Below are 23,651 nucleotides of genomic sequence, written 5' to 3'. Positions count from 1 at the left end.
CCCTTCCACCTTTCTTCTCTCTTCGTATCTGCCTCCCTCGCGCTTTCCCTCTTACTCATCCTTTCCCTCTTTCCACCACTAGGTCAGAGACGCAATTTCTTAAAAAAAAAAAAAAATGGTGCAGGACTTTCTCCCTTTGGCGCAGAGCCGAAACTGACATTTTCGAACGCAATTGTTTCGCCTACAAATGGTTGATTCCTGTACTTTGCGGAAATCAAATGCCGAGTACGTTGACAACGATTTTGAACGATTCTCCGTTGTGTGACTGACTGCGGTATTTAAATGGCTTTAGAAACACTTGTCACTTGTCCCATTTCTCCTCACAAACATTACTGCTTCTGTAAGAGTCTGAGGCGACGACACGCTGTTCTGACGTGCCACTGAGAGAAACACTTCACTTTGATTGATTAACTCCGCGTTTTATTCGGGTTATTATTGATTTTGCATGTAATATCTCGCGCTTTGCCGTGTGTGGGCATCTGTTTTGATACATGTACTTAGGTAGTGAATGAAAATATTAGTTTCAATCCGACAATGGCGGGGTGAGGGATGGTTTTGGCCTGTTTAGGGAGGAGCAACTTTTGTTTGGATGCACAGCTGGGTACCGTTGCATTTTTTTTTTATATCGGTATTTTAATGATGCTTGGTGTACGATACCTATACCCGAACAATACTTTATTTGATACCTCAACGATACTTTATCCGATACCTGAACGATACTTTATCCGATACCTGAACGATACTTTACCGATACTTTATCCGATACCTGAATGACACTTTATCCGATACCTGAATGACACTTTATCCGATACTGGATCGTTACTTTTTCCGATACCTGAATGACACTTTATCCGATACCTGAACGACACTTTTTCCGATACCAGGAGGATACTTTATCCGATACCTGAAGGATACTTTATCTGATGCCTGAACGATACTTTATCCAATACCTGAACGATACTTTATCCGATACAAGATCGTTACTTTTTCCTATACCTGAATGACACTTTATCCGATACCTGAAGAATACTTTATCCGATACCTGAACGATACTTTATCCGATACTTTATCCAATACTTTATCCGATACTTGATAGTTCCTTTATCCGATACCTGAATGACACTTTATCCGATACCTGAACGATACTTTATCCGATACTAGATCGTTACTTTTTCCGATACCTGAATGACACTTTATCCGATACCTGAACAATACTTTATCCGATACCTGAATGACACTTTATCCGATAACTGAACGATACTTTATCCGATACTAGATCGGAACTTTTTCCGATACCTGAATGACACTTTATCCGATACCTGAACAATACTTTATCCGATACCTGAACGACACTTTTTCCGATACCAGAAGGATACTTTATCCGATACCTGAACGATACTTTATCTGATACCTGAACGATACTTTATCTGATGCCTGAACGATACTTTATCCGATACCTGAACGATACTTTATCTGATACCTGAACGATACTTTATCTGATGCCTGAACGATACTTTATCCGATACCTGAACGATACTTTATCCGATACAAGATCGTTACTTTTTCCTATACCTGAATGACACTTTATCCGATACCTGAACGATACTTTATCCGATACTTTATCCAATACTTTATCCAATACTTTATCCGATACTTGATAGTTCCTTTATCCGATACCTGAATGACACTTTATCCGATACCTGAACGATACTTTATCCGATACTAGATCGTTACTTTTTCCGATACCTGAATGACACTTTATCCGATACCTGAACAATACTTTATCCGATATCTGAACGACACTTTTTCCGATACCAGAAGGATACTTTATCCGATACCTGAACGATACTTTATCTGATACCTGAATGATACTTTATCTGATGCCTGAACGATACTTTATCCGATACCTGAACGATACTTTATCCGATACAAGATCGTTACTTTTTCCGATACCTGAATGACACTTTATCCGATACCTGAACAATACTTTATCCGATACCTGAACGACACTTTTTCCGATACCTGAATGATACTTTATCTGATACCTGAACGATGCTTTATCCGATACCTGGACTATACTTTATTCGATACCTACACTAAAATATATGATCTATCTAGAACCAGAAACGTTAATTTATTCCATAACAAACAAACAGTGTAATATATACATACACATGTACATATACAAACCCATGTTACAGTAGGTGAAAGAGGGTTGGGCTAGGAGAAAGGACTATTTAACTTATTTCAATTATTTGAACTGAAACAACCCAGTCTTTCTTTAATGTTGTCCCTGGACCAACGGGCCTCTTAAGATTTATTTTTAGATTTTTTTTTTCCATTACCATACTATTAACATGAACATTATAACAGTAACCAACCCTATTTGGACGTTGTTTAAGGCCATTATGAGTAAATAGACTGTCAGTATTATCAAGTTTTGTGCATTATTTGATGTAAATAGAGGCGCTAATGCAATAAGAAGAAAAATAGTTCGAATATAATAACAATAATGTTCTTTCTCGCTCTCCCTCTTCTCTCGCCCCTTCCCCTCTCCTCACTTCCTCAAGGGGACTGCAGAGAAATGGAATTGCTCTGTAGTTGTTTTGCCCTATATCTCCCTCCACCACCCCCTCCTCTTCCTCTTCCTCTCGTTCGCCATGACACTCACAGTAATTAAATATGAGTCGGCACGTGCATCGTTCCCCGTGCACCAGCCCCCCTCCAGTCGTACCCCACCACCAGCAGCAGCCTCTGTGCATGAGTGAGTGAGGAGGAAGAAAACATCTCTGATCTATCGGCTTCACTCTGCTACAGCGATGCACAGACGCGAGATATAGGACACGGCTGTAGAAGGCGAGGCAATAACTGCTCATGATGGTTCTTGGTTATTGCAGCCTTTACAGTAATGATAATGTAATGTTTTGTGGGGAAATCTTTGATAATCTCAGTTGGGGTGCAGGCAGGGGCTATGAGAGAGAAACAGGAAGTTCCAAAAAAGAAAGATTGATAAATGCTGTACCTCATCAGTATTTGTGAGTGACCCGATTCACAAACCCGTCAAATTATTTTTATGGCAGAAAGGCCTTTCCAATGGCCAACACTGTTTTGTGATAACTTTTGGACCTTTTAGGCAAAATAATTGACCACCAGACAGTTTGAGAACCAGTGGTAGCTTTAAAAAATGACTGCATAATATAATAATAATATAAAATGGGTGTTGTGTGATACAGCCATTACCCTATAGCTGCATTAGGCACAAACAAGCTCTTATAATCACCCTTTTGGTTGCCAGGGGCGATCCTGTGCTTTATATGAAAATGGACAGAACATCAAAGCATTGCCCACATGCTGCTCTACTGGCTTTGTGTTTACATTGTTATAATATAGTGTTCACCCATGCGTGATTGAGGAGGTTTTGCGCTAAACCATGAAATGCCAACGCTAGTGTCTAGAAGCACCTTAAAAAGCTGTAATAAAGCCGATTATAACTAGGGATGCATCAATCTGATACTGGTGTCGGATATCAGAGCCGATACTGGAAAGCATACGATATTGGGTACCCGATTCTGAACCGATACCTGTTTTGGCCGGCAGCATTTTAAAAACACAACAAGAATTGATCGCTGTTCATTTTTACCTACGCAAACTATTTTTGATCACGGCGCAAAATGCCGCGGCAAGCAACAGTGTGCTAATGCTAGCGGCAGCATGCTAACGGTAGCGGCAGCATGCTAATGCTCAATTGCAAGAAAAGATAAGACTTTGATCTCACTCTGGAGAGAAGAGCAACATCCACTTTTTCACTCACAGCATCCATTTTTAAGAAATTCTCTTGGTATCGGTTAATATCGGATATCAGCAGATTCTCAAACCCGAAGTATCGATATCTGTAGTAAAAAAAAAAAAAGCTTGGTGCATCTCTAATTAAAAGTTAACCAAACATTTCAAAATGATTAAAATGAGCAGACTGAATAGTTTAGACACAGGATACAGCAACATTTTAAATGATAATTGCAAAACGTCTAGAAGGAATTCAACTTAACCGACAGTATTGCAGGAGCTACTACAAAAATCTCTTCAGTCTGAACCAGATATGTTAAAACATTGTAGTAGTCCTTCTTAGTAGCATTCTTTGTCTTTGAACTCTGGCTGCCCTCTCAACACCGCACTGAACACCACACTCCCGCGCTACTCTGTGGTTGGAAGATTTGAGAACATTAAAAATAGATCGGTGCCGTCTCTCATCGTGCGCCGCCGCCGGTTACACTTTACGCTTTTGGATTATTTTTTTCTTTCTTACGGGCGGCATGTTTTCTGCCATGTGATGTTCGTATATAAGGGGAGGGAGAGGAGAGAGAGGTAGTGACGAGGGCAGGATGTGTTTGTGAGACTGCAGGAAGAAAGGCCTATGAAATATATTAAGATGTAAAGGGGAGGGATATTTTTGGAGTCGTGGGATGGGATGAAAAATAAGGAGCTATAGAGCATGTAAAACGCTACACATTTCACCCAATACAAATTAATAAAATTCAAGCATTGATCTTATTACAGATATTGTCATGGCGTGTTTCCACTGGCAGCTGTTAGGCGAGCGTCCCACTAACCAGGCCAGTGCAAATCCAAGCTGACCAGGCACAAGTTTTGGGATCTACTTCGGGCCGTGGCCAGCAGTCTGTAGATGAACAGACTGCTGGCCTCTGATTAGGACAGTCCTCACTAAAACGGGTCATGCAGATTTAATATTTCACAGCAGCACACCACCGTTGATTGGTGATTTTTCCGATGATAGCATTTAGCCGCTGTTAGCACAACTTTAGCTGGTGTTAGCATAACATCTGCACATAGCCTCTTTTCATAGTTGTCTTTTAGCTGCCTCCTTCTTGTAGTGTATTTGCCTTGGCTCCTCTGAATAATTCCAAAAATTGTTTTATTGTTCTCTTCGCGGCTTACAAAACTTTTTATTGCCGTTCTGTTGTTCCTTCAGTAATGTGTATTCGAGCGTGTGCATCCGTAGGAGCGCACAATCACAACAACTGCGGTCCATTATCAAGTGGAAACCCTGGCGTGTACCGAGCAGAGTAGATATGTGAGAAGCCGAGTACTTTGACCAAGCCATACTGTAACAAGTAGCGGTGCCACTATTTTATTCATGCAGTTGACAAAAATATGGCCCATATGTAGTGAGAACGATGAGGAAGAGCAGCAAAGGAAACATGTGCCAACACGGCCAGAGATCAGGGAAGACTTCACGCACAGGCATCGTGCTGATCTCTCTATTCATTCCAAACTGTTACGCAGTGTTTTGATTTTGATTAAATTCAAACAGAAAATCGTAAGTGATTGGGCGGCATGCTTGCGACAGAAATACTTTTAAATGCTAAAGATACAATACATTAAAAGATGGCACACTTAAGTGAAAAAGGAGCCAGTGTATTGGACAGAGTGCTCATCTGAAACCAGTACAGGACAGTCTCTGGTCCAGTGCCATGTGGCGTTGATGCTGTGACGGCGTGGGCCGAGTCCTGTACATCTACGAAAAAACAGCTGAGCATCGAGATGACTGCATATGTGAGCAGGAAAGTGTAGTAAAATGCTATGGTTCAATGTTATGGCTAAAATCATATTTTCTCCCAGAACTTCTCAATTGCATAGTATTGCCTCATATGGACAGTAACAGGATTTAGGGCATGTGAGGATATTCTTAAATTCTTCATGTCTGCAAACACAGCAAAGATCAGCAAACATTGAACAAACAGCTGCTCTGGATTCTGAAAACCAGTGCTGGCATCATCACTAAATTACAAAAAACTAATAAAATCTAATAAATACAGTAAAGCTCAGTCACTAAGGCTACATTTACTCATGTTTTATGTGCTTGAGAAACTTCCACTTGAGTCATTTTATAATGAATACATAATGAAGCCTTTGTGTGGCAAATGTGTCATGTTATATATTCAAAAACAGCGTCGCACACTCATTTTGCAGATGTCAAATGCATTTTTTATTCCTGACGTTTCGTCCCTGTGGCCTAGTTCAGATCCTTTTTTTCATGTTCATAGTGAGAGTAAATGTAGTTGTCCTTTTAGATATTTTCATAGCATTTTCTTTGGAGATTTTAAGATGTTCACATTATTTTATGTTTTATTTCTCAATCAATCAATTTTTATTTGTTTAGCACCTTAGGCTGCGTTCAGACCACAACTTTTTCTAGTTGGACGCTTGTGCTTATTGACGCGTGTCACTGAGCGTCAACACGCTCTGGACGTGCGTAAGCTCAAATAGTGTTGCTCTTAGAATCTTGGAAGCCCGTATCTGGCCCATGCGCTTCAAAAGAGGGACATTGTTTGTGCCGGTGGACAATGGTACCCTCATACGAAACGAAGTAAGTACGAGGGTATGGTAAAACCAGGGTACTTCTGCCCGGCCCCGCTATCAGTTCGCTATGAGCGGAGCGGCTGATCTCTCGCAGCTCTGGCCGACGGGCTGCAGCCACAGTGACTCGCGGTAGAAGCAGCAACACACGGACAGGGGGAAGGAGAATGTAGCGCCGGATGAAGCAGAAATAGATGAAAATGTGTTGGGTTTGGCCTGAAACGAGTCCTGTGGTTTAGGTGTTACAAAACAGCATCAGTCTGTTACAAGTTACTGATGAACTGGTTCAGTAGAAACATGCAACAGAGGCTTTTTACATTTTCTTTCATATAAATGTGTTCCAATTGAGAAAAAAATATATTCAAATAAGATTCCATTCCAACTCACATAACTTTAATCATCTGTGTTAGTTGTGAAATGCAGTCAAATGGAGGGCTGTCCCATTTCTTAGGGCGGTCTTTTCAACCCTCGCCCTTAGCCCTCAGTTTGAAGGTGTAGGGAAAGGGCGAGGGTTTGGGCTAGGGGTAGGGGTTGAAAAGAGAATTGAGATTGGGCCTAAATGTGAGTAATAAACTACAAAATCAGCAAGCCTGGCTCAATGTGTGATCATCTTAAAAGCTGCTTTATGTACAGTAGTTACCGGCTTTATTGACGTTATTAGTGCATAAAGGCTACTTGTTTTCACAGGATCAATGCGAGCTAGAAGCCAGTTTAGTTAGCAGCTACCTTTGGGTGCTGATCGATCGGCTATGGCAAATTGTAGATGAAATGTGAGCAGTAAACTACAAAATCAGCAAGCCGGGCTCATTGTGTGATTGTTGATTGCATATTTCTCATTTTCGCGTCATCTATCAAAAAAATTAGCTCGGAGCACTGACTTGGAAAAGTAAGCTAACTTGTCCTATACGGTAGGGCTGCTCGATTATTGAAAAAATAATAATCACGATTATTTTGGTCAGAATTGAAATCACGATTATTCAAACGATTATTTGTTGCCTTTTAAAAAAAGTCTATCTTTATTTTATGTATTTATTAATCAAAACACTACACTACACTTTATGTTTTCTGGACAGTCATAAAAGTACAAATGATTTCAAGTACGCCTTGATTAAAGAGAGGTCCCTGTTTCACACCTGCCCCCTGCTGGCCAGCCCTCACACCTGCACAAGTAAACTGAGCAGTGCGGCCTGATGACATCATCACACAGCGCTGTTTGTTTTTATGTCAGACAAAGCGTGAGCCACGGCACGAGAAAAGCGAAGGGAAAATAATCCCAGCGGCCTGAAATAACGCAAGTCTGCTTTGCAAAAAAAAAATGGCCAAAGGAAAAAAAATAAAAAATTTGAAAAAAAAGAAATGAAAAAAAAAAAAGAAAAAAATATTATAAGCGATTTTTTGCGATTATGCTAATCTTGTAATCGTTTACTGTTGTAATGGAAATCGTAATCGAATTTCGATTAATTGCACAGCCCTACTATACGGTCACTACTTTTTGCTTCTATTTGAGTAAATCTATGTTGTAATAAGTATATATATAAGTAATGTTAGTTACTAATGTGTTGGGGGTAGTTTACTAAGTAATGTTAGTAAATAATATGGCAACTAATTCACCCACCTCTGACTTCCATTCATTATTTGGACATTTTGTATTTTTCCATTGACTTGATACCACAATGTTTCACATGCATTTGAGGGGTCATCATCCTCATATTTCCATTCCCATATTCAGGTTTTCGCACTCGCATATGAACACATACTGGGCTGCCTTGTTCAGTCGCATAAGGAGTACTGTATGGCGAACAGAAGAGTTTAATGGCTTCATCAGCAGAGGACCAGCGCCGCCGGAGCAGCACGTACACGGCGCTCCATTATCCACTGCTTTTGTGCGGCTTGCCACAAATGGATTTTTATGCTGAGTTCACTCCCGCCTCAAGTGTTTGCTGCTCCTTTCCCCCCCCCCACCGCGTATAAAGTTTAAGAGGGTGCTGTCACCGTGATGCTGCTGCTTTGACCTGTTCCGAGGCGGTGAGTGGAGCGTGACTGAGCGGTCGGTTGGTGCAACCTCGATTCAGTCAGTCGACCCCGAGGGCAACTGTGGCCACGATGGAAAAAAGTTGTCCCTACGGTAAAGTGCTTTTGGTGACTTGACTTGTGGCATGTAAAAAGCACAGTGACTTCCCTGAGTAAGCACATTCACCTCCAAACTGCAGAAACAAAAGAGCCTCACGGCCCCCCTAGGAGATCCCATCACCCACTTTGGGAACCCCTGGTCTAATGGCAAGTGCATTTGTAGGTCCTAGGTTCAGTTTCCAGATAACACGGAACCTAAAGTTCCCCAACATGTCTGGCTTGGACTCCTCATCACATGGACGTGGATCAGAGTGGCTCCTCCGAGGACCTAAACACGTTCACGGCGTCTTACAAACCAACACAATTCCAATTTAGTTAATCCACTATTTAAGCCCAAAGTTACATTTTTCACCCACAAGTCTCGTCTTCTCTCTCAGATGTTGAGCGAACGGAGGTCGAATGACGAACAAATGTGGGGTAAGGAAGCCTCCTCAACATAAACAGGCACAATAGGCTAAACCTTCGGCTGCAAGTGCACTTAGCGAGGATTCCGGCTGGACATCGGGACAACAGGTTCCTAACTTCTGAGTCAAATGTAGAGAACTTCATTTACAGTATTTGTTGGGTTTATTTGACAGGGACAGATACAAAGACAAACGTTAACAGTCTGATGTATGCGCCGTAGTGCTAATAGCTTATTTGCAGCACTTGTACGGTTAAAAGTGCAAAACATGTTGAAAATGGATGAGAGGACAATGGCAGACCCAGAGCTGTACGCACAAGTACGACTTTGAAGATGCCAAATCCTCCCAAAGATTTTAATTCTCTACTAGTTTTAGCCACCACTTTGTAACAAGCCATGCCACACAGCACATAAACCACAAGGGATTATACCAATTCTTCATCAAACCCAGACTGTATCAGTATCTCGTTTGCCGAGTTTCAAACCAGAAGAATGGACCTTTTCCAAAACTTCCCAACTTTCTGCAGCACTTTCCAGCAATTACTCAACCAACATTTTTCTTAAAGCTTCTGTCTGCTTTCCTACAATGTTGATCCAAAAATAACAGGTCTCAATACCTTTGAGTATAGGTGCAGACAGCACTGGGCGCCGACGCCTGGAGTGAAGTGCTGAGTTCTCGTTACAGACTAACAAACTCTGTCTTCTCGAATGTGATTACAAAGACCAACAAACAGACACAGCACCAAGCGATGTTTACACCACTGACATCTGAGCTGACAGATGGCTAACTCCATGATGCGCAAACGACTTTTCCAATATGAGCGCTGCTGTTTGGACTTGGAATAAATCTGTCACAAAAGACAAAATATAGTCTTCCCTCTTTATTTCTACATTGCAAATACTCAACCATTATACTTCTCTTTTTGGATCTTCCCTTTGAGCTGACCATCACAGCAAAGTACTGTCCTCCATCTTAAGCTGAGCCCACACCACACGTATTCGTCAGTCTTAAGAGATTTTGTGAAGAAAGGCCGGGTCCACACCACACCAGTGAATTTAGCGTAATTATAGAACGACTGAGGGTTCACACATAAAGACTGAGAATCGTCAGAGCAAACACAGTACACGCTGACGCTCGAGTTATACTAGCACTTTTCCACCTATATTAGGCACAAAGCACTTTACAGCAAGAAACCAGTCACCCATGCACAGTCTCAGTCATACACCAGTGCACACAGACACTGGAGGCAAGGGCTGAAGTGTCTTGCACAAGGACACAGTGACAGTGTGCACCTACGGGAGGATTTGATCCCCTGACCTTCCGATCATGAGCTCCATTATAATACAGTAGTGAGTCTGTCCTCTCTCCTGCTTCATCTTTTTCTCTTTGGAGGAGAAAAACTGACCCCGGATCAGCAAAGACAGGCTTCTGTTTGCGAGCGTGGGCAACACATGTGTGTCCTGATGTGATGTGACAGTGTCATGTGATCACTGTCGGCACAACACAGTTCAGCGCCGCAGGTTCAAGTCTTCCTGAACTTGTATAATGCTCTCTCAAATGGAAACACCACATCCACAGGATTGAATAAAAAAAGGAGATGACTCAGGGACGCAGTGGAATTGTCGGAACACAGTAAGTGCAGTTTGCAAATTGGAGCTTATTATTTGCATTATCTCAATTTTAACGTAATGCTGAAGACACAGTGGGCTAACAGGACAATGTTTAGCAGTTCACATCACACGCCGCTCGCTCCGTCTGCTCTTTTCGCATCACGCCTTTTCTCTTTCTTCTCTCTCCGTCCTTTGCGCGTTTATCCAAATCCATGCACTCTCAGCTCTGATGTTACTGCTCTTTAGAGAGAGCCCCGCTCCTCATAGTATATCCTAAAATACCACACAAGCTGCAACAAACATGAAACATAATGTAACTCAGTTTGCTTCAGTTAAAATCAAAGTCTTAAAAAGAAAAAATAGTGTGGTGCTAATAAATGTACAGACGATAAATAGTCCAGTTGTGAACCCTCCACAGAACCAGACCAGATTCTCTGCGACTGCCGTCAACTCCTCATGACTCGGGAAGGCTCACCACGACTGAGAATAAGAGCAAAATGTTGAGTGTGCTCAGCTTTAATGTCTCTCTGCCTTTCTGGTGTGTCTTGGCTCGGTCCAGCTCTGCACCATGTAATCCCCACAACGGCGCAGCGCACGGACGGAGGAACCAGCTGATGAGTTCATTAAGACAGACATTCCACTCAACGACAACAAAGGGCCTTGAGGCCACCAATTACCCACGATCCCGCGGGGCCTGCGCTCGTCTACGGGCCTTATACTGGAAAAAGTGAGTCAGCGGTGACTCAGGTTCAGTCAGGGTGAGGCTGGATCAGAGTAAGATTGTATAAGAGGCGCATCTGCACAGGGCTTATTGACCCGCAGCAGAAAATGACTGTTTCCCAAGAGGATGAACGAGCTTTTCCACAGTCGTCACAGTCAAGAATAGACAGAAACTTGTGTCGTAAATGTGATAAAAATAAGAGCTGTAGCTGTTGTTGTTCCGAGTAACAGACATGTGCTGATAGGTTTTAGCTTTCCTCTCATCCAAGGCTCTATTACTTAGTCCTAATTCTAAAGATTGGAAGCAATACAGAGACACATATTAGAAAGTTTGTTATGAAAGGTGTGTTACTTGATTTAAAATTAAAGAACAGTCCGTAGGCGCATTGAGTTGCCTTGTGTACGAAATGCACGGTATAAATAAAGTTGCCTTGCCTTGCCTCTGTTTATCCGGTCAGGAAAATCATCCTTTTTGAATGGGCAAAACACTGCAGGTGAAACTTTTATTATAATGTATTGCTTGGCCAAAATGATCTATATTTTCACGACAAAATCTAAATATATTATGCGTATGTTTGGCTGAGGTGAGTGCCGCATGCTAGCGGGGTTTATTTTCGTGGTAAAAGTGCAGGGAAAGTCCTGTAATATGCGGTGTTGGGCCCGGTTATGCCAGGCCACTGTTGCTTGTGACTCTGGTGGCGGTGCGGCGTGTGCTGATGTTGTATATTGTTGGTGAGATGCTTGACAGAGATCCTATTTGCAGCGAGAGGAGGCTCACTCTGCCTTCCAAAATGTCAGACGCTGCCTGATATCGGTCGCAGCTCGTCTTTGGTCGCACAATGGTTCTATTATAAAGCAGAACTAAGTCACTTTTTTACCTTAATAAATAATGGGACGATTGGGGGTCTTTCCCTGCCTCCGACTCGGCAGCCGCAATACACATAATGGTAAACATGGGTGCTCGAGCTTTTAGCCGCTCAGCCCCTAACCTCTGGAACTCACTCCCTGCTGAACTCTGTCAAATGACCTCTCTGACCCTTTTTAAATCTCACCTCAAAACCCACTTATTTAAACTTTTTTTTATTTTTATTTTTTTTTATTGAGTTTTTGCACAAGTACAAAGAAAGACAGCAGAGCTAAACGGCTAAACGGCTCTGTCAAACAGGGTAAAACGAGACGGCAGTTGAGGGAGGGGGGGTGTGCATACATTGATGGGTGGGGAGACAAAGACAACAAGAGTGGACACGTGTTTGCTTTCATTGTATAGATATTTTTCTTTGTTTTCCCCTTGGACAGAGAGTGTGGTGAGTGTGTGTGTGCGTGTGTGTGTGTGTGCGTGTGTGTGTGCGCGTGCGCGTGAGTTTTAGTAATAATAATTATGGGAATTGTCATGGTGGGTGTCAGAGGCTGGCGCTTGAGCAAGAAAGGACAAAAATAAAAAATAAAAATAAAAAATAAAGAGTAAAAGTAACAAAAAATAATAATAATAAATAATTAGAAAATAATAAGATAATAATAATAAAACTAAATTAATTGAAAATAAGTATTAATAATAATATTTTTTGATAGATAAATTAAAAAGAGAAAAGGGGGGATAATAATTATGTGATTTGGAGAGCAGAGAAGGAGGATGAGGGAAACACAGAATAGACAAGCAGACACACATATACGTACCTACATACATACAACCATATATGCATATATATATATATACATATATACATATACATACACATACGCTTCTTAGCCACTGTTTTTTTATTTTTTTATTTATTTTATTTATTTATTTATTTTTCCTTTCTCCTTCTCTTCCCTTTCACTTTTCTCCTTCCTCCCCTTCTCCTCTCAGGCCATTATTCCTAGTCGCACTCTAGCCCTGAGGAGAGCGCAGACCAGGATAGCTCCATAGACTCCAAGGCAACCCACTCACCCCACTGGGGAGTCAGTCTGCCTCAGGGACTTTTAATGTGCCCACCGAGGCAGGATATATATGAATATACATATACATACATACACATACATACAAAAAAAATAATAATAATAATAATAATAATAAAAAGAAATAACAAAAAAAGAAACATTGATCATCAGGAAGAAGGAGTATCTGATAATAACAATACAAATACAGATAATAGTGATATCATAAATAAAAACAAAGATTAGTTGTTATAGTGAGGTTATTGGTGTTGAAGAAAGGTTAAGAGTGGGGGCCAGATAGGAGGGGCTTCAGCATGTAGGGGGGAGGTATGAGTGTGATCCAGAGTGATAGTGTCTATAAGGAGGTTTTTCCATTGTGTGATGCTGGTTTTATGTCTTGTTTTCCAGTTCATGTATTTAAACTTAGCTACTTACTTTGATGTGTTTTTATCTTGTCCTGTTGTGATTTTATCATTGTATGTAAGGTGACCTTGGGTGTTTTGAAAGGCGCCGACAAATAAAATGGATTATTATTATTATCTCCCTCGCTGCTCTCAGTTGTCTACAAAATCACATTTGGCTCGCATTTCTGAAGCTAATAACATGGGGGACAGGCAAGTATTTACTGGTTCTTATTTAAGGTTCCGAGTTCGATTCCCACCTGGACGGGGAGTTTGCATGTTCTCCCCGTGTCTGCGTAGGTTTCCTCCGGGGACTCCGGTTTCCCTACCACTAAAAACATGTACAATAGGCCAGGATGTGTATGAGTGAATGTATGGTGGTGGTCAGAGGGACCATTGGCGCAGAAGTGTACAGTCGCGACACCGCTTCTGTCAGTCTCCCCCAGGGGAAACTGAAGCTACAAACGTAGTTTACCACCACCGAGTATGGAGTGAAGGTAAAATTGTCTCATGTAAAGCGCTTTGTGACCATGTCTGTGAAAGGCGCTATACAAATAAAGATCTTCTTCTTAAGATGTTATGGATTTAGGATTTAGCTGTTTTGTTTGCAAACTAATATGAAGTCTGTTTCTTGTCTGATTTACCGATGAGCCTACAGTACTGTCATCCCCTAAATGTAATACCTAACCCCCTGTATATGTCAGAGCAAGTTTAAAATACATTCACATGCTCTCCGCTTTTGAAACCTTCTAACTTGATATATGACAAGTTTGGAAAATATAATCTTGTATTTGATTTCGCTGCGCAGTAATGTCTTTCTAAGAGTCAACAGAAGCCAACAGGGACAAACTCTGCGCTAATCACTGCACGAGGTCGACTGGTCACACAACTCTAGCGGGAAATAAAGCGGGAAATCACATTAGCCAGCGTCAGGCTTGTGGTTCTTTCAGAGAGGACTTGCATTTTGTCGAAATCTCAAAGGTTACTACGCAGGTTCAGAGATGTTTGTGGAAAGCAATGTTTGTTGTTGCTGAACAAAGCAGAAGGCAGGTTTGTGGTGTGTGCAGTTTCGCAAACATTACTCACAAGTTTGACCTGGAAAAACTGCTGCTTCGGGACTCGGAGCGTCACGGATAAAGCATTAAAAAGGTTTGCGAGCGATTAAGTGCGCCACATGCTCAAAACTGGACTGGAAAGCTGGTGCACAGAGCTGTTAAGATGATCAACTGTGAATAGCATTTTAGGTCTAAACATTTGAAGATTACTCGCGCAATGATTCTATTTTTTGTAAGATTTAGACAAGATCACAGTCTGGCTGGGACACCCAAGAGTTCAGCCGTTTGTTTTATTCCTATTTCAATGAAAGAGGGGGTATTATGATTTTTGCAGGTATTGGGTAATTATCTCAAAACACATCTTTGTCTCTTCACAGCGAGAAGGTCCTGGGTTTATGTGGAGGTGAATGCTCGCCCTGTGGCTGCGTAGGTTTTCTCTGGATACTACAATTTCCCCTATCACTAAAAACATGTGCAATAGGCCAGGTCTGTGCCAGTGAGTGTGGAAATTTGCCCATGGATACATTTTGAAATTAAGGAAGAAAATACAGAGAATTTCTCCAATCCTTTTACAGTACTGTCTTAAAAGATGCCTTATGCAACTTTTAATAGTTGATATTTGTGCATATTTGACCTTGTAGTGACCCAGCAGCTGTATTTTCTTACCGTCAGCAGTGAAAACCTTCCAAACAATTGATCCTGGAGCGTCCTAGACCACTGTGATGGAAAGTTGAGATGCCATGCTGACCACTCATACAGCCGCTGGGTCACTACAAGGTCAAATACGCACAAATATCAAGATTTTTCTTTTACATAAAATGTTGCATAATGCACTGTTCACATAAAACAAACAAGACATGATATATGTGAATTTTCCATGTGTTTTATGTTAAGTTTTACGCACATGCTTCCTTTGGGACTCTTCCTTTGGCAACGTTATGCAATTATCATGCGGAAACCAGATCAGATTAGCTCTGCTCTCTGGATTATTGAACCAGCCGCTGACTACATGCGATTTGGGGTGGATTTAACACTGGACGCTGTGTCTTCAGACTTTAGTGAGTGTGCACCACTTGGCACACAAATATGCATGTGCTGCGTGAGACGTGACACGGGTCTTAAAATTCTTACGGTTGACCTACTGTAAGCTTTTTCTGTATATTACCATGGCAGTTGTAAAAAGGGTTAATCTTGACATGCCTAGTCCAGTGTGTGTTCATTAACATGCACTGTCCCGGCCAAATAAACCAAAAAACTTTAATAATATCACTGTCTTACACTTTGTTGGTGAGAAAACGCAATATTGATCAAAAACAGCTGACATAAAAACATCCACATAAGCCCCTTCCACCTCTTGCTCCCCTTCACTATGCAGCTGTTTCCCTAAAGAGAAACTAAGTGGCCAATGTGGCTATAGTGAATCGATGCAAGTGTTTTTTACTTTGCAATACGTAGGACCTCAGGAGGAGCCGTTTGGGAGCCAAGTCACTGGAGAAGATTCAAAGATTACTCAAAGATGCGCCAGCGGCTCGCAACACAACTCCAGGTACGTTTTTGATGAGAGAACAACATTGTGTGACATCAGTCTTAGCACAATACCCCCCTTTAATGCACCGAGCATCCTAATCCCGCATGTACTTGGCCCATAAGCCGGACCGGACCCTCCGCCGCTCCGCTGCTGCTCCCTCTGAGGTCACCGAGTGGGCGAGCAGTGGACATTACTCACCCTAAAGCCTTGCTCTCTGCGAACTCTGCGAACACACCGTGAGACATGAGACCTTCAGGCTCTGACGCGTGTGTGGGAAATGTCAGCGGTGTTACAGGCCGAGCGGGTGCACAGGTACATCACACGCCAAGTGAACCGGTTTTAGCGAGCGAGTTGAAGTCGACACATTTGCAGCCTTGAGCAGATGTTACAGAGTGAACAGACTGTGCTTTTGAGTTTCCTTTTAGTTCATGGCCAATGCTGATGCAGGCGGTGGAGGCAAGGCAGTTTTATTTGTGTGGCACATTTCATATCAAAGACAACTCAAAAACAGAACAAAGATTTGTAACACACAAGATAAGCCGCACTAATGTTTTTAGGCAGATTCTAATAATTTCTGAACCATTTTATGAGAATGCAATCAGCTTATTTTAAGTGTCCACATTGTGCGACATGAATGTGCACTGTTCATTTACGGTACGGCGGATGGAAATGAGCGTATTAGATAAAAGTTAAATGTCATGAGAGTACAAAATAATGATTTTAGGCCTCCTCCACAGAAACATTTCTCAACAATTGCATCAATCAATCAATCAATCAATCAATCAATCAATCAATCAATCAATCAATCAATCATTCAAAACAATCAACTTAATTTATCCCTGTGGGGAAATGTATAGGGCAGAAGTTAGCCCAGTCATAATAATTACTGAATGACAGATAAACACAACATTTTTGGGCTCAATATTGATCGTCAATACATTCATTTATATTTTTTATTAATTTCCTTATCCTATTTTTGTAATATTTGAACAACTTCACAGAAGAACGTTGTGTTTCATTGAGCTTCGTGCTTCTAGAACAAGACGATGCAGATTTCACTTATTTTAGTTAGTTTCAGTGACATCAAGTGGTCCTCCAAATACTGTGTTTGCCTCAATATCAACATTTCAATTATGTTATCCGGACATGGCCTAGTAAAAGTAGCTTTGAAAGTTGAAGTTTAAGAATGTTAAAATTATTATGTATTTTTCTCCCCCTACATGTTCCAGCCATGTCCTAATGTGTAGAATGAGCTCAGACCTGTTCACCACAACTGCCTCTAAAATCCTGCACTGTCACTTAAAAAGGTGTTACTTTGCACAAGCTTAATATAGAAGCTGCAGTTACACGTAACACCTGAGGTGGCAATAGTGAGTATAAAAATGACCAACTTGCATCTAGTCCCTTTAAATATCTCCTTTAGTGATGTCGCCAGCCTGAGCAAATCTAAAAACAGTAGAAGTAATAATAACAATTACAGAAGCCGACTATGTGACCAGAAGCTGCTGCATTAACACATTTTGTTTAAATCCAAAGGCACGGTTTTTTGAATGCATTTCCATCTTTTATGTCAGGAATGTGCTTCACTTCCATACATTAGCAGGCATATACACAACTGGATCAAAAAAGTCAGATATCTCACATGCTTCAGTGCTATATCTGTGCCACAAGCCACACTGTGCGCATGAACAACTGCATTGTCTCCATTGCTTCATTATTTGTATCCAAACTCTCCCATTTCCTTCCCCATCATCATGAAGTGGTCATTATATTACATCATTATAAGCTGTACGGTGTAGTGCATAGAGGATGTTTACTGATTGGAAAGTGAAGGCAAGAAACAGGTGAAAAGAAGCCGACTCTTCAGCTCACTTTGATTTCCATAAAGCCGGCACAGAGCGGGATGAGAACATTATGAGGTGAAATTAGGTGAGAATTGTGTGAAGAGAACATCGTGTGCGCAGACTGCACCAGTGTCCGACTCGTCGTGACCGGCATCCGCAAAATCATGTCCCCGAAATGAGCAATTTGTATGCCTTTTGTTCGCAACAGTCATCACATTGTAGTTCAGCTCATACCAACAACAACTGAAAAAAAAATGTAAAGGCTGAACAGGGGGAAGATGAAGGAAGGGCTTCTGAATATGAAAAGGAAAAAATGCCAAACAAGCAACAGAAACAAAAGTAACAAAAGGGCCGCACAATAAATCGTTGTAAAATCGTCACCGCAATATGACACAACTTAACATCCACATCGCAAGAAGCCATAAGTATATCGTAAAATCGCCGAGGTCTTCAATCTGACTGACATTTACACATTGTCTGCAAAGATAGACACGAATAAGAATGCATGGTAACATATTGATGTGCAAAAGTTCAGATTTTCACAATTTTCCTTCTTTACTGCCATTTTGGGCCTTGCTTTAAACCCGATGTGGTATTTTTCAAGTTTTGTTTGGACACAAAACAAAACAAAACTTAGTAATGTGTTGAGATGGAATAGTGAAATATAGTAATATTGTCATCGCACTATTAAATACTGTTCAGGTGCTTCATTTGTCATTACACAACTCCAAAACGATATTTAAAAGTGAAAATGGCCTCTTATCTCACATCACACCAGCGAAATTAACATAACTTAAAGAGCTACATTTTAAGGGCCTCATTTGAAAGCCAAGACCTGCAAAATTGATCTAAATGGATATTTTTCCCTCACGCTGTTGCCGTGTTGTTGACTTTCTTCATGGCTTTCTTGTTGCGTTCTCCTCCGTGTTTTCGTCTCATTTTCGTTCACTTTTTTGTTGCGTTTTCGTTTCTCTTTTGAGGGTGCGTTTTCATTGCGTTTGTCGCTTTTTCATCGCTTTCGTTGTCAAGCGTTGTGTTGGTTTTTGGCGCGTTTTCTTTCGTCGTTTTTTTCTTTGTTGTCTGTTATGTTGCGTTTTCCCTCTTCGTTTTTTTGTTTTGTTGCTCTGTTCACGGTGCGTTTTTCATCACGTTTTTGTCGCTTTTTCGTGACTTTTGCTGTTTTTTTGTTGTGTTTTTATCTTGGCATTAATCTCGTTTTCGTAGATATTTTGACACGTTTTTATTTGGGTAATGCCAAACGGGAGGAAAATCTGCTCGGTTTAGACGGGGGTTAAGAGGTTAAAATCAGGCACTAGGGCGAGAGGTAGGATAACCAATGGACTACAGTGAGCACATTCAAGATGTGTTTGTTTTAAAATGTAGGATAATCCAAGTTAAAGATAAAGCCCATGGGCACACTTGACAACAATACGCACACTTGACGCAAAACATTGGGGAAAACCAAGTGTAATAACATCGATATTTGGGCCATTTTGTTCTTGCACGTGCGCGGGGGTAAAAAAAAAGAAGAAAAAAAAAGAAAAAGAGAGAGAGAGACTCACCTAACTTTGGCTGCCACGGACGATATCGCGTCGCTCTTCAAATTCTTCCTTTTGGACACCGCAGTTCCCATGCTGATGCGAACGAGACCCACGAGAGAACACCATGCCACGCTGGGAGGAGGGAGCTTTTCCGACGCAGACCAGGCATGAAAATAAAAGTCACAACAACAACAACAAAAACCAAAAATTGTCAATAAAAGTCCGTGTGGGGGGGAATCCACGGGCGGCGTTGGTCAAATTACATCGCGGTGGTCGCTCGCTGGAGTCAGAAGAGGAGTGGGAGGAGTAGCGGTCCGTAGGCGCAGCGCAGCCGGAGTGAGCAGCTGGAACTCGCTACACATCCATCTGAAGCGCCCAGGAAGGAACCCACGACCATGTAAAGGCAAAAGGGCGGGGTCAGTGGAGGAGGAGGAGGATGAGAGCGTGCGTGGTCCACGATAGGGGGAGGTTTGCTGGAGGAGGTGCGGGAGTAAGGTATAAGGAGGGAAGAGAGAGGGAAAAGTAGCGGGCTTCATGCTCAAAGGTGAAAAGACCTTGTAGGGACTGATAACGCAACAACCGCCGATAGCGTAGTCAGCTGTGTCCAGTTTCGAAATGTAATAAACCGATAACGCAATCACTCTGTTGAGCCAAGAATGTAATAACGATTCACCGGCCGATAATGTAATAATAATTATCGCGCTATCGGCTGGTTCTTACATTTTTTGGCCTGACAAGATGAAAATTGTTCACAAATGTAATAACAAACAAACAAAAAGCAGTAGAACAAAACAAGCTGAAGAAAAAAAACGGCGCAGAAACAATGTTTAATGTGTTTGTGTTATGTGCTGGAGGCGGATATTTTTATATTTAAAAATATGTGGTAAATGAATAAACAAGTGTCTGCTGTGAGCGGCTCGCCTCTCCTCAGCCCTGACTTCTAAGTTTACCGGGAGAGGCCGTATATGACATTCATATAGGTCAGGTCCTCATCCAAATCCTTTCTTTAAATACCCACTGCAAAAATACCATTTCTGTGTCGAGCTGCTCATTAGGAGCATGTTTTGTATTAGCAACAGTAGAATCCACAATGTTACACAGTGTGCCTCTACCAGTGTTGAGCAAGTTACTTAAAAATTGTAATATATTTTATATTAGTAATTACAGCTCTAAAAGTGTAATATGTTTGTATTACATATTACTGTTTCAAAAATCCCCTCCTGGAACCGCCACCTTAACGTGGTGGAGGGGTTTGAGCACCCGAATGATCCTGGGAGCTCTGTTGTCGGGGGTTCGTGCCTCTGGTAGGGTCTTCCATGGCAAACAGGTCCTTGGTGACAGGTCAAACAAAGAGTGGTTCAGAAGCCCCTTATGAGAGACCAACAGGCCCGGTTAATCGTGAGGCCGTCCTTCCGTGGACCCACCACCTGCAGGAGGAGCCATAGGGGCTGGTGATTTGGGCAGCTCCAACAGCTGCCCCCACGACCCGGAAACGGAAAAGTGGAAGAAAATGGATGGATGGATGGATGGATGGATGTTTCAAAAATGTAACTGAGATACACTACTTTGAGTTACTTTTGAGTTACTTTTGGCAAAATATAAACTGAATATAGTAATAATGCCACAGAGAAAAAGTGCAGTCAGAGATTTCCTTTTCCTTCACTTTCCTCCATTCTCTTGTGTTTTGTTTTGAGGACATTAAATACACACAACTGCAGATCTTATTCACCAGTGTCCGACTTGATGTGGCACGCTGCATTTTGTTGGGGGAGTTTGGCATTTTTTTGTTCATACATTTAAATGCACTTGTAACTCGAGTTACTTGAAATGTAACGACTAATTTCCCATATTTTGTTTAAAGGAACAGGCCACCGTTTTTTTTTCCATACTGAGATATGTTCTTACTTGAGCTTAGACGAGTTGATACGTACCGGTCTGGTCTTTGTGCGTGCCCTCAGTCACACAAAATGACCAAAGATGTTGTTAGCATTTGGCCTCTCCCAATGTATTCCTATAGCTCCAAACGGGGGTGAAGTTGGAAGCGACCAAGCTCTTCCACGAGCACAAAGACCAGACAGGTACGCATCAACTTGTTTCAGCTCAGGCAAGAACATAACGGTGGCCTGTTCCTTTAAGTAATATGTTATATTCCTTAGTTACTGAAAAAAGTCATATATTGTTGTCCCTCGTTACTTTTGGAATACGTTACACCCCAACACTGGCCTCTACTATTGGCTTATTTGGTTCAAAGTTAAAATATATACCAGAATAAGAAAAGGGATTTTGATTGAAAATTCTGCTTTAAACAATGTCAACATTTGAGGTTTTGGGGTTGTTGTTGTTAAAGAAAAGTCAGTTAAAATTTGTAACGTTACCCCTTTCAGGACTTGTAATGGCAAATGTAAACTGTAAAATGTTTCATGTGTAACACTCATGCAATTTGACTGTGCCCAGACCTGCCTAAAAGGTTCAGGAGTAAATACTGTTTTATAATCAACAACAACTGTATATGATCCCAACTGGTCCAAATCATTTACAAAACTAATAATGTACTCTAGTATTTACATGTTACATAAGACAATGTGATGCAAATTCCCCGTCATCCGAGCGTAATTTGTCTGTGTTGCTCCTGGCAGCAGATTTGTCCAAATGACTTTCATTAGTAACACTTGAATAATGTATAAAGCAAAATAACAACATAACTCTGTCGCCACTGAGAGGTGCGCGGGTCTAATGTGCCTTTCATCTCCATCAGCCCATTCACATGAGAGTGGTCTATTCCCAAAATGAGCTCAGAGCCATTATTTATTCAAACACAAACTGATGAGATTGTGATTGAGGCTGTGCACACATCGGAGCCCTTTTAACTAAAAGAGCGAAAAAAACAACTCGCTTGGTTTAGAACATTGCAAAGCCCAATTCACATACTTAAACCGATGTGACAAACTCTCACAACATATTTTGGAATACATTTGGTAACAGCACAATTAAACAGTCTATAATGCACTGGTCAATAATTTTCTATATACTAGAAGTTTGGAAAAGGGTTTATTGGGTCTAAATATGTTCTTTTTTTCTTTTTAGGTGCTTTTAAATGAGTTGAGTTGAAGATCACACCTAAATACTTCAGCATTTTGGACTTGTTCCGCCACTCTGTAGCTTTGTTCATTGTCACGGATAGCTTACCTGCGACAAAATTTGCATCGGAACCTGTCCGTAAAGAAAGCCATGTCATCAGCGAACATCAAGACCTCCACATTGATCTGGGTGTCATTGATGTACAAGCTGAAGAACTACGGCCCCAGAATAGAGCTCCACAGTCCCGCCCCTTGCGGTCCTGTTGCTCTGGTCCGGAAGCAAAAAATCCCTGTCTACACGACCGTCGATTTTCCGAAAATTCAGATATTAAGAGTTTAACAACACCGCAAAAGCTATTCAGCTATGTAGCAATTCGTGACCATAAAATGTTTCATTTAAATCCAAAAAGAAGACATAATGTTGAAGAAAAGGCAAAGGTACAAGGCTGTGTACATGATTCACTCCCAAGAACCATTACGACATCGCGCCCGCTGGTCAAGGCAACGAGGTTTTCAGCAAACACGGCGAGTTTCTTTTACTTTGCAGACAAAAGTTCTATATTATTTCACTATTAAACAATCTGAATCGTGCTAATTTGAATCAAAATGATCGGTAGTTTGTGCGATCGTTGGGAACATTTTTTTGCTTGCCATCTAACGTTTTTTCTTACCATCAGTGTTACCTATGAATAAAACGTCAACTCTCTGCCTGCATTATGTTTTAATAAATTGTTTATAATATGTTGTCTATATTACAATAATAAATACGAGTGGGAACGTGAAGCTCCACCAATCAAAAGCCTCGTAGTAGATCATGGGACTCCCGAGCATCCTGGGTAATGTTGTTCTAGGACGAAGGCTCGCATTTAAACTGTATTTTTTCGTAAACTAGATCGATCTCATACGTGTTTTTTTCACCTGCATCTGACTTTGCGGTCGCTTTATAACCACAGAGCTGGATTCAGCCCAAGATGACGTAGATACGGAGTTAAAGACTGTATTCCAAATCAAAATGCTTTCAAAGCAAGGGTAATTTTACTTCCGGACCG

General features: G+C 41.4%; 1 protein-coding gene across 1 annotated transcript in view; it reads right to left on the bottom strand.

Moving 5' to 3' along the window:
- Positions 1–19,872, bottom strand: part of nsmfb (NMDA receptor synaptonuclear signaling and neuronal migration factor b) — an 85,384-nt gene extending 65,512 nt beyond the window's left edge. Inside the window, exon 1 of the mRNA XM_079572533.1 lies at positions 19,547–19,872. Within this exon, the coding sequence (XP_079428659.1) occupies positions 19,547–19,617 (71 nt within the window). The 5' untranslated portion in view covers positions 19,618–19,872. The remainder of the gene's footprint in view (positions 1–19,546) is intronic.
- Between the last annotated feature and the right edge of the window lie 3,779 nt (positions 19,873–23,651).

The sequence above is a fragment of the Gobius niger genome (genome assembly GCF_951799975.1).
Source record: "Gobius niger genome assembly, chromosome: 1".
NCBI lineage: Eukaryota > Metazoa > Chordata > Actinopteri > Gobiiformes > Gobiidae > Gobius > Gobius niger.
The sequence above is the reverse complement of the archived record's forward strand: the minus strand, read 5'-3'. Positions and strand labels throughout refer to the sequence as shown.